Source organism: Synchiropus splendidus, chromosome 5 (assembly GCF_027744825.2).
Source record: "Synchiropus splendidus isolate RoL2022-P1 chromosome 5, RoL_Sspl_1.0, whole genome shotgun sequence".
NCBI lineage: Eukaryota > Metazoa > Chordata > Actinopteri > Syngnathiformes > Callionymidae > Synchiropus > Synchiropus splendidus.
This window is the reverse complement of record NC_071338.1, coordinates 19211763-19224330: the sequence shown is the minus strand read 5'-3', so window position 1 is coordinate 19224330 and position 12568 is coordinate 19211763. Positions and strand designations below refer to the sequence as shown.

The 12568-nt window shown below is 40.3% G+C and overlaps 1 protein-coding gene across 6 annotated transcripts in view; it reads left to right on the top strand.

Moving 5' to 3' along the window:
* LOC128758479 (protocadherin-9) overlaps positions 1–12568 on the top strand; it is a 170235-nt gene that overhangs the window by 50000 nt on the left and 107667 nt on the right. For 3 of the 6 annotated variants that reach the window (XM_053864438.1, XM_053864441.1, XM_053864443.1), the window contains exon 3: positions 7001–7102. The exons of the other annotated variants lie outside the window; for them this stretch is intronic. In XM_053864438.1, the coding sequence (XP_053720413.1) occupies positions 7001–7102 (102 nt within the window). The remainder of the gene's footprint in view (positions 1–7000; positions 7103–12568) is intronic. 6 annotated transcript variants of the gene reach the window in all.

The window sequence follows — 12568 nt, the reverse complement described above, 5'->3', positions numbered from 1 at the left end:
TTAAGGTCAGCTGACTGTTAAGAGATGTCTAGAGCACTGGGCCATCCATAGACCGTCAAAGAAACAATTGAAAACATGTGCTTTCACAGCACATCTGGCTTTTGATAAGTGCTTTGAATGTTGCTTTGGGGCTTTGGCAGTGAACATAACAGCAAGACTTAATGTTTGCGATTGTATGAACCAGATAGTTGGGTAATTGAAAGTATGTACCAAATGTTCTTTACAAGCAGCTCAGTGACATATGTGATGGGTAAATTCTATCTGGTGCTTTCAGGGTGATGTCAAGAATTTCCCCTAAAATGATGTAGCCTAAGGGGCCATGCCCTCTCCTTCATAGTTAGCCATCCTGATAAGAATCCTCGACTCGCCTCAACCAGCTTCCCGACTCTGAAAAAAATGACTTGTCCTCTTGGGACCAATAAAGTTTAGTGAATCTGAATCTGAGTTTCTAATGGATGACCCAGGACCCTGTCACTTAGGCACAGCCTACATGTGGAAGAAACCTATTTCTGCTGCTGGTGTCTGTGAGGTCTCACCGAGGTCTGATGATGGGGCTTAGAGGGCTGCATCACCAAATCTGTGATGAGATCTTGAGGCCACCAAACCAAAAGCCCACCCATCTGGCTGTCTCCTAAGAACTGTTTATGAAGAAAGAAGAATCCAATCCTCACCGGAGTGGACCTCAATATAACTTCAGCTCACAACTGTAACGTGGGATCAGATGTCTTCTCTTAGCCAAAAAACAATAGTATATCACAAACATGATATTAATCTGTCAAATACGTGGGAGGTTCTCTTCATGCTACACCATGCTGGGATTTGCTGCTACTCAGTGTGTTGGACTACTTTCTTCCTGGTTATATGAGATGACATAGGCGTAACATGAATGTCTCACTCTACGTAATGGTCCGACTCCAACCTTCATTGTCTCGCGTCATGTTTAATGGGGTATGGTGGAGTGGTCATGAGCCCTGTAAAGTGGACTTATATGAGTGAGAGAATTATTCAGCCTTAAGGGGTGCAAGTCCTCACTTGACTTAAACGCAGCAGTTTTCACTGCTTCTTCGATTCGTTGAGCTCTTTTGAAGCAGAGCAGCATTTTTCTCCCGCGTATGAACAAAGGACGTTTGACTAGATAGAGCAACACAGTCGCAGATGGATGGAGGCATGCGGGAGGGAGGCAGGAAATCCTGTATCCTGGACGAAGAACTGGGTGATGCCACTGCCAGATGCAAGTGAAGGTTGTGTCTTTAACCATCTGTGATGGAATCTTTTCATATATCTTGAAACCAATTGCATTTTTTTCTTGGCTGTCTATATAGTCCTCTTGCACATATACATTGTTTTGGAATATGATGAAGAAAATCCCATCTTCAGTGCTGCGACTGTGCAGTGGAATATAAGTGGAAAGGAAAGCAGTCAGTTGAACAAAAAGTAGAGTTCTCAATACATACTGACACAAATATTTTCATTCCATGGCACTAAGAAGACTCACTAAATGTCCCAGGTGGAAGTGAATACATTGGTACCTCGGTTCTCGACCACAATCCATTCCAGACGGCCGTTCGACAAGCGAATTGTTCGAAATCTGAATCGATTTTTCCCATTACAATGAATGGAAAAAAGAAACAATGTGTTCCAAGCCTTAAAATAGGCTTTTGTAGGAGTGAATGTCGAGTGTCTGCTGCAGGTGCGCTGTTCCTCTATGTGTGTGGCCGCTGCATGTGGGAGGGGTTGCAGAGTGAGTGACGTCTCTCCAGAAGTGAAGAGGTGCCCGGTGCGTGTCCAGCTCTGAATGTGCACTTCTGTGCAGTTTGGCTGTGACAAAGTCATAAACCAAGTAACGCTCTGTCCCAGACTCACCTCATCCCTGTCCAAGCTCCAGCCCACAACAGGACATCAAAACCTGTCGAGAGTGAGCATCTCCCCTGTGACACTCTACCACGGTCCAGTGTGGAGACAGGGAAGGTTTTACACCTCAATATGAAGAAAAAACAGTCAGTAAATGTAGCTAACGGGACACGTCTGTATATAGAGGCTGCGTTAACACAATAACAAAGCGCGTTGTGGGTCAGTTGATCGTTCCACGCACAGTATGTTTTTTTTTCCTTTTTCAGGGGCGTGCGAGTTCTGGATTTTCGTTCGAAATCTGAAGCAAAAAAAATCTTGAAATTTTTGTTGGAAAAATCTGAGACGTTCGAATACCGAGACATTTGAAAACGGAGGCACCACTCTATCTGCAGCAGGGAAACAAAGAGACGTGCCTGTCACTTAATGTATCGGTCAGTAATTGAATAGGCTGCTGAGAGATCGTAGATTCCCGTGTAAAAGATGAGCCCTGTGATTCAACATGGACGAGAGGTTTTCTTTTCTTTCTGACATCCACCTGTCTCCCACCAAGTCACTCTTTCTCCAATAGACCACCCGAACTTGAACTTTATCTCTGGCACTCAAGTATGTTTAATTTGACTCAGGTATTTTTTAAAGCATTTTTTTAATGTCAATCCGTCATGTCATTTTAAATGTTGACTATAAGTATCACGTCTCAATTTATCTTGGAATATCAAGGCAGTCTTGATTACATTTCCTTCGCCTTTTCATTCAATAATAATCACGGTTGCGGCCCGTTTCATCAGAATGAGTTGACCCCCCCCCCAGCACCTTGATCTTATTTCAGCGCCTTAGATGTAATTCCTAATGTGCGGCGAATGGCAGAGAATTGTTTTGCTAATGCAATCACCATGTTCCGCGCACGACCCCCAGCATGCCGCGCGCTCATTCCTGCACACCGCATTTCTACAATCTGCTTATTAGAATTCAGCCACAAGTCTGGCTGAAATCCTCCAGGCCATTAGCAGTTGTTGCGGATAGTTTGGGCCGGCCTGAACATCGACTGTAATGACAAGGACAGTTCTGGGGAGAATCGATGCCTCCCCTTGGCTCAACAAGGAAGCTGAAAGGACGGGCTCGATAGAGACAAGACCCAGGACTCCGGCCTTTTTAAGCCACTTAATTGACCCAGATTTTGTCCGTCTTGTGTAAAGACACTAATGTGTCCACCAATAACTGAAGGCATGGTACTCAGACACAGACAGTGCTGCATGCTGTTCTCTGTTTGCACCACTAATAATTTCTACAGATGTGCCAAGGACAGCTTTATGAGTATATAATGAATATTCATATCAAACACAGTATCTCCGCTGATTTTCTTTAAGCACACATTGACATACTCTTTTCATCTTACGGTACTCTCAAGTATGCGTATCAATACTGCTGGGATTTGAAAGGCGGAGTTTTGTGTGAGTCTCCCTTCCTTTGTTCTTTCCAAACAAAGCAGAGGTGCATCATGCTCGCCTTTTGCGTCTATGAAGTTGCTTTGTAATTGCGCATATTTTTTCTTTTTTTTTTCTTCCGTATGAAAGCACAAAAAGAGAAGGCCTCTTGCATTGCAATTACATTTCGGATGAGGCCCCCTCCTCTCTGTCACCAACTTAAATGGAATGTCAATAGAGTTCCTTTGAGCGCGGAAATGGGCTTAACACTGAGACCCATAAACATAAAGTTTAACGCAGCCTCCTAAAAGGAGGAGCCAATCACAGCAAAGCTTTGCAAATCACAGAATAATAATCGCAGATTTTCTCGGCGAGCCATCTCAACAGCTTAACATAAATAAGTTAGTAGCAACCTCTTGTGCGCTCCGGTTTTCTAATCACCAATTTCTTTTTCTTCTCCATTTCACTTTCATTTCGTTCCTCCGCATATTTTGCCAGGGAAGAAAATCCTTCCTTCTCGAAGTTCAAATGAAAAATACTCTTAATGCTAGGTAGATCATCATGAGCGAGATCAGAGGATGATGAATAGCATAGGCGTCGCTTGAAGTGCTCCAGAATGGTTGCGTACTTAGGTTTAGAAACATATCCTTTATTTCTTTTGGCCTTTCACTTTGACGCCCAGAGAGCAAGTCAACCACATTATCCACACCTACACCTCTTAAGTTATGTTGTGTTTCATCTTTACACAGTGCATATAAAGTAGTCCCCCACAAGTATCACTTTCATAGCCTCTGAAAAATCCGATTTAATGACCTGTTATGAGTGTGTATGTATTTTTCTAAAGAAAATTACTGATGTATTTTCTGACTCACATGACTGGCAAACAATAAACATGTTTCTTTTCTTGGATAATTTTATATCATTTGGAGATGTTATCAAGTTCTACCCCACCTTGACCACAGCGTAAATATTGTCTCACGATACCGAGCTAAAAAAAAAACATGGTGTGAGCTCCAAGGTAGTTAAAGGTCATCTGCATCTGCTCGAGCTCGGCAGCCATACACTGCCAGTGAATCTCTAATTAAAGTGGGTTTTATTCCCCCCATAAAAATGATCTGGTTGAAAGGTTTTGAGACAAGTTCGTCTAAGGAGCTTAACATTTCCACTGAGCATTTCAGCAGCAGTTCTTTTTTAGTTTGTTGTGCACCTGCTCACAAGAGTTCACTTTCCCTCCATACCATCAAGCGAAGAGGAGGAAAGACGAGGCTCTTAGTGATCATTCTTCAATCGACAGACTAATTGAAAGAGATGCTTTATCAAAAATGGATTCATCTGAAAGAGTCTGCACTTAGTTACTAAGTAAGCTCAGTTCTTCTGCATCTCAAGCTTTTATTGCTCTTTTATTCGTGTCAAATTTAGCCTCATTATGAGTCGGGAAGCTTGTAGCCTATAATGGTGCAGATCCTCGAGTTCAGTGATACAAATGACATTCTCAGTAGCAAAAGTAAGTGTTCAATAAAGTCAGTTGAGGCAGTAAAAGGATGACCATTTGTGACCAAGATTGATTTTTGTTACCTTCACTCTGGCATTAACAAAAAACAAACAAACAAAAACAAACAAACAAAAAAATCCATATATCAAGTCACATATTGTACACTACTTTTAGAAGGACACAAAGATAATTTTGTAAATAACTTTGTGTTTACACTTGGGATTTCATTTCATTTATCATAATATAATCATAGTATTAATAATTTATTCATATAAAACTATTTATAGGCGCGTTGAAACTTGCTCGACCACAAAGGTAGACAGCTAGAACCTCGGTGACCTACAAGTGAGAAAATGTTATTGCATAAATATTTCATTACTACGTGGGATATTACATAAATGTAAGCCTATAAAAGTGAGTTTTTTGGAGCGATTTAAAGGTGGCGGTGCACATTGCGTGGCAGACTGCTCCAGAGTTGAGGAGCCGTGACAGAAAAGGCTCTGTCAGATCTAAATTTCAGCCTAGACTAGAGACAACTAGCAGAAACCCACCTGAGGATCTTCACGAAAGTAGCCTCAAGGGTAGCAACAAAATGTTCAAACAAAAACAAAAGCTCACTCTGTATCACCTCTGTACTGTATAGCTACATAACAAGGCACAGACTGTAACACTGGGTGTTTTAACCCTATTTCCACTTGCTTGTTTTTTGCCTGTACCTGCCAAATTACAGAGTGTAAAGCCGTCTCCCCCACAAACTAACATTCTCACGCCCACATGGACAGAATGCAAGTAATTGGAGCCACATGAATTCGCCAACTTTGAGTGTAATTTTTCTTCCCCGTAGTAAGGGGCAACTAAAATGATAGACTGGCGGCTTGTTAAACAGGTGCCGGCTGCATATTTGGCAGGTACGGTCAAGTGGGCCCTGTTCTAACTCATTTATCATCAAGGATCATTTTAAGATGTCGATATAGTTATTGCTAAACAGGGGGAAATCTTGCATTCATTTATTTTTTTTGATTTTTTTGATAAATTGTGAAACAAAAATTCCATTTTTTTCAGAATCAGAATCAAATATATTGTCATGGTCAGCGGGATCCCACCAACAAGGAAAGTGCTTCGGAATAAAAAATAATAAAATAAAATAAAATAGTTATTTTTTATTATTAAAATTTTTTAAGGATATTCTCACTAACTACTTTCAAGACTTTGTATAATTCCATCATAGATATGTAACTGCTACTTGATTTTCACATCAAAACAAAAACATTATCTCATGTATTTTTCCATTTACTAATATAAAAAAAAATATGTGTCCCTTCATTTTATGCTCAAGCTAACGGCTGCACAGCAGATGGTGCGTAAACACGTACCTGTACATGTTTCGCATGTGTGCCAGACTGTGTGGCTGCGCAGACTTAAGTGCTCCCATTTATCCGCACACAACACGTGACGTTTTTTTTTTAACTGGCGTCACACCAAGAAAAAAAAAAAAAAGTGCTGCCACAGTCGTTGGCTTGCAAACATATTCAGGAGCCAGAATAAGTCCAAGTGAGGTGACTGTAATGAGACAGGAAAGTGTCTGTCGTAAGCAAGTTCGGCCAACAATATGGCCTTTGCTGATAAGCGCACAAGTTGGATGCTATATAATGCAGCCGCTCTCTCACTGCGACTGGCTCCTGCACGGTGTTGTTGTTGGTCATCTGGAAGTCAGTTAAAGACAGTGATTTATGCTCAGGGCTTCATGAGGCAGAGCCTCATTACACACAGCCATTTTGAGAATCAGCAGATAATGACGGTATACATCATAGACCTCACGGGGCCCAGCAGATCCACTTCCGTCTACTGACCTATCATTTAGGCCACTGGGCCCCAGACAAGGAAGCTGGACGTCATTTGCAATATGAATGGTTTCAATTCTTCCACTATCCCTGGTGAAAGGAATTTGATTGTGTGGATTAGGCATTTTTTAATTGCTCTGCTGTGAACTGTCATTATAGATGGTAATTATTCTGCTAATGGTGTTATTCATTACGGCAAAGGTGATATAGTGTAAGGCTCAAGGGAATAATAAATAGGATAAAGGGCTATTATTCAGTGCTTCTGTGTTGTTTGTGTTGCTTTGAACCCATGCAACTGATGTGACCATATATATGTACACGAGTGCCTCGTCCTGCCTCCAGCCATTGTCCGCATCATTTCTTCTAACAACGTTTTCTTTCAATCTCCTGTGAAGGAAACATTAACTCGCGCCCGAACCGAACTGAACCCTGAATATCTGGACCTTCGTCCCCGAGCTGAGCTGAACCCTGAATATTGGACCCCTTGCACACCCTTAGTGAGTACAAACCTGTCATGAAAGACTCACCATGAATCCATTATTCAAGTCATCCTTCCAAACTACGTTGACATCCATGTTAATATGCGCTTTTTTTGTTTTCTTTCCTGATGAGATGTTTTCAGTTTTCAGTCTTAACCCTCGACATGAGTGGCAACTTATTTCACTTAAAAGTTAATGCCACATTTATAAGCTTTCTTTCACTCTTCATCTCTGCATCAGTCGCAGTCATCATTTTGCTCATTTTGCATCAGTTTTATGTCTTTCAAAAATCTACTTGCAAAATGGAACTGGATTGGCATGTTAATAGAAATATTATTGGCATTGTCTAAACTACTCAGCAATAAAAATCCATTTATTCCCATATGCACAACCTGCTGGTGTCATTAAATATTTACCTCTTGTTGGCCACTGAAGGGTGTTCCATGTCAACAAATGGGAATAGCTAACAAGGCAGTGGTGCAGAAACAATCCAAATATGGCCGTCCTGGCCTGCACACCCATCTCTCCTGAGTTGGACTGAACTCCCAGGGTATTTTGGAGAGCCATCTACTCTAATTAACTCACAAATAACTTTTCGTTTTTTCCTGACATCAAATCCAACTGATTTTGTTGTGGATTTATTCCACATGGATGAATGGTCATACTTAGAATAAATATATTGAGTCTGATATATCGATTCTGTCCTGCTGCATTTTACTCATGATCACACCCGAGGTCATGTAACTGTTTTTTTCCACACAGGTAAGGGAAGAAAGAAAATACACTAAGCTAAAATTCCACATCCACACAGGAGTTACCAAGCTACAAATAATGATGGGCTGGTGAGGCTTCATGAAACATTGTCCTCACTTTCAGTGCCCACTAAGTGGCACTCTCTGCTGTAAAATCAAACAACTATTTCAATGAAACATCACTGAGAATAAACAGAGAGTGCCCCCCTTCAGAGGTCTTAAATTAGGATACTGTTTCATGAAGCCTCATCAGTTGCTAGGTTTCATTGATATAGTTGTTTGAAGCTAACTAATTTAGAGCTGAAAGTGTCGTCTGCCCATCACTACTAGAAAAACACCTAGACAGAGAGCAGTCGCCAGCCAAGCAGCTCATTTTTACTCAGTAATATGCTCATTTTATCAACATAATTGGATACCTTTTTGGCATTTGAAAACTTTGTTAAGAATAGTCAAATTCAAAAGCGTTCAGAGAAATAACAGGTGCCAGTAGTGTTGTTAAATTCCCTTGCACAACCCAGTAGGAAGTGAGGAGGTTTTTTTTAGCTCTATGGTGTCGGGAAGACAGACAGTGAGCAGCAGTCAAACAACCCTCCGTATTCTGTGTTTTAGCCATCTTCAACAGTCATGGAAACATTGTATTGGGATATTTTTGGATTGTTCAATACCTATTTGATATTTTGAATTAACTCAAGGTAAAATACATTGAACTTTGAAAGACTGATGTCGGATGTGAAGTTGCAACCTTATGGTCCTCTGCGTTGAGCTCCGACCTCTATGTCACAGAACTGTTGCAGCCGGTCACATGACTGGAAGTAATAGAACTGAATGGGGACGTCTGTAGAATGTTTATAAACTGTCCACTGACAAAAATACCAATAATAACAATTATATTTTATTGTGATGAGTACCAAAAATGTCTGGTGCATGTGCACAGGAGCACTGAATCATCGACTCTTTAGTGTGAAAATATTATGGAAATATACTCCTCCATCTGCAAGTTATTTCGCTGAAAATCCGATAAATGCTGGCAAAAACACAACCTTGCAGTTGGAGGAAATAAACCTGTGACATCTGACCAGTGATTTTACAAAAGAATGGAACTGAGCCAATAAGTTTGAGAAATCCTTTTATCTCCCTAAAGGTTTCTAGAAGCTACAAGCTGGCCCTAAACATAAGATTCGCTGGCCTCTTACCTGTTTTCAGGTGGAAAAGTGAAACCAAAATATAGAGAAAAACGAGTTTTCCACCTCTGGTCACCCGCACCTGGAGCTGCGGTGCATGCTGCAGTAACAATCTACGATAAGAAGCCGACTACGTGTTGAGAGTTCCTGCGGTGCCTCTGGACACTTATCTGTCTGTTTCTCTTCTATGTTTATTGTTCTGACAAAGGAGTCAAAATTGTGGCAACACAATATTTCCATCATGTTAAACTGCCAGCAAAATGGGCACTTAACTGCTGACAAACTGATCAGTAAATAGATTCATCTCAACAGCGTTACGCAACCGAAACATGTTGTACTCTTCTCATCTTTTGTCTGTTGTTGCTGGGAGTGCGACACCTTCACACTGCAGAAACACAAGCGCTGATGGAGAATCGGTGCTGCTCTTAATCTGTCCTCAAAACACATTTCTTCTTTTCACTTCTCTCTGTTCTTATGAGGCACAGCAGACGCTTATGAAGACAAACCAGCAAATCTATAGCAACCCCAACATGTACCTTCACTTCATCGTCTCGGATGTTATCATTTGATGTTTCGTTCCTTTCTGTCAGAAAAGCAGCAACAATAGAAAATGAGACTAAAAATACCTGCAACTTCCTTCATCGGTACACATGTCACTTATCAACTGAGGCAGCTCTGCTTTATGGCACATATTTAAAATGCACTGCGTAGACTTAAAAGATAGGCTATATTACCCAGATACACGTCTTTAGAATCCTGGTGGTTAAGTGATAATTTGGATCTCCCAAGTGCTGTAAAGACAATTTATCTGGTGCTCATTAAGAAGAGTGTGTGCGAGGCCTCTCTGAAAACAGTCGAAGGCAAACGCCACAGAAACCCAAGGAAAGGTCCACAGAACATCCTGAAAGAGGGAGCCCCTGTCCTTGAAGCCGGCGAGGGAATGATGATTCTCATTGTAGTCTGAATACACGATGGCCACCGTGCTTCTTCTACACGGCCCTATTAAGTTAGTGGACAGCTTTATTGTGTTGCTGTTGGATAATTTCCTTCCCTCTGTCATTGGGAGTACATCAGGGAGTTGTTGGGCGAGAGGCAGCGGCTGCTCAAGTGGAAGAAGATGCAGCTGGCCGTCCTTCGCTGGTGGGAACGGAACTTAAAGCCGCACCTTCCTCTGTGTTGTCCCATTGAATTAGCCATTTAAAAATCCTAAATAAATGTGAGACCATTTGGGCTGGTTATCTGTCTTAAAGGGCGGCTTTGATTTGAAGGAGTTCATGTTTCACATTGGTTTAGTGTGAGAATTTAACTCACCAAATATTCAACTATGTTTCTTGTCGTGCTATTGGTGAAACTGAAACTATTAGTCTTTTTTCCCAAGGGATTCTTATTATAGCAGAACAGGTTTTAAATTGGTTTCCTCAAAATTGAAGGGTGTGTCCTGTGAAACCCGGGTTTCACTGCCTCTTCCTGGATTGATGTCTCCGTTGCATTGTCACATCTCTGAGAAAGCAACGCACACATGCAAACTATACATGAGAAATGACTCACAGTATGATTACGTGCCAGTTACAAGACGATGTTACAACAATACATGATGCACATTTGGAGAAAATGGCGTAGCATAGCTTCAATGTTGATCTAATCACAATGAGTTATGTTTATTATTGAACACTTTGAACATTTATGACCTTGTTTAGACTTAATAATCATGTGTTCATTCTTACTAGGTTTGTCTTTATTTTTGATCTAGTCTTGAATTAAATATCCTACATTCAGAGACATGATGTTCTTTTCACAATTATAATGTGCAACACGGATCCATGAATAGAGTCTATCGATTAAATCAAATGATCGCGTATTGCAACACAGAATCAAAAAAGAATTGACATCATCATCAAATGGTGTTGTTCAGATAATTGCCTGCAAAGTCTAGGAATTGAGCTCAATAGCATCCATTGTGTAGAAGTAGTTACTTTTGTTTGTTAAATATCACTATAAACCACCTCAGAATACTTTCTTGCCGTACGCAAATAAGGTATGCATGATTTTTTTTTTTTTCAGGCAAATCAATGCACTTTAAGTTTCTGTTACAAATACAATGTCAATACAGTTATTCTTTATTGCAAGTTGATCTATATTACTTTCTTTTGTCTTTTCTTTTCTTTAATTTTAACAAGGCTACAGTGTCGTGCAGAGGTGTACTTAGAATATTTTTATAATAATATAATAATATTTTATATATAATATTTTATAACAAATGATAATATTTATAGAGGCGCGGAACAGTCGGGCGGCGCAAAACGTTTGCTTCTGTCTGAGGAGGCCCAACAGATAATAATGGAAAAGCAGGGCTATAAACACGCACACGACTGGAATTTAACTCTTATTTTATCATCATTTTGCTACGCTTTTAATCAAGTCCAACCATTGACGGACATTTACTGAAACATATACAGTCACATCATGAAATCCCATTAAAATATAAAGGTATTAATTCTGGGCATCGTAACTGGGGCAAGTTAAGAATGTTTTATTTATTTATTTTCAATTACTCACATATTTACTATATTATATAATAAAATTAACTAAAACATGTTTTGATTTATGAGATGAGATGTGGCTGCAAATATCATATTATGGGATGCAGATTATATCACGCCCCCCGCCATAATTATTACCTCCATTTCCAAAAACAATGTTGATCAAAAACATTCCCTGAACATGACAATAGAGAGCAATGAAGGCAAAATCACAATTTTGTGATCGATTCCATGCCTTTTGACTCTCTGCCTCATTCGGTTATTTATAATAAAAACAAATTCATCCAACACTTTCTTGATCAAGTCTGTTCACACAGTGCTTTATATCTCTACTGGAATCATGTACTTGACTAAGGGTTCTGTCAACCATAGGGGAAAAAAAAAAGTACAGTTGACAAGTTATTGTAGGAACCTCAGCGCTGTCAGTGTTTTAACATAAAACCTGGAGCCTGGAAAGCACATAATATTTACAGACTCAACAGGAAAACATTTAAGATTCAACAGTGGTCTGTCAAAATGTGAAGTTGCAATATCGAGTTTGCCTGAGACTATGTCTCAATCAGGGACAGCAGTGAAACACTCTGTGGACTGCAGAGTGGAAAAATGTGATAAAGAAGCATGAGCAAGAGAGGCCCTGGGCAATATTATCTTATATGAAACCTGCTCTGCTCCTCTCATAATTTTTCAAATAATATTCTGTTTTTATGTTACACTCCAGTCATTCTTCTTCTGGAGCTGTGAAGCCTCAGCAATGAGCTGCAGTACTACCTCGGGGCGGATACATTTGTTTACATACAGTAATTGCCTTAAAATGCCTTAAAAACTCGCCTTTACTCTCCTCATATTTCTCAAAATGTCCTTGTTTAGGTATAATATATACATACTTGACAGTGTATACGCCCTTCCTTAAATGACGTGCGGAGCCGCACGCAGAAATGGTAAAAAGAAAACAAATAACCGAGTTGAAGCAGCACAGAGCCTTTCTGTGTTTTTCTTTCCTCGCCAAGACTC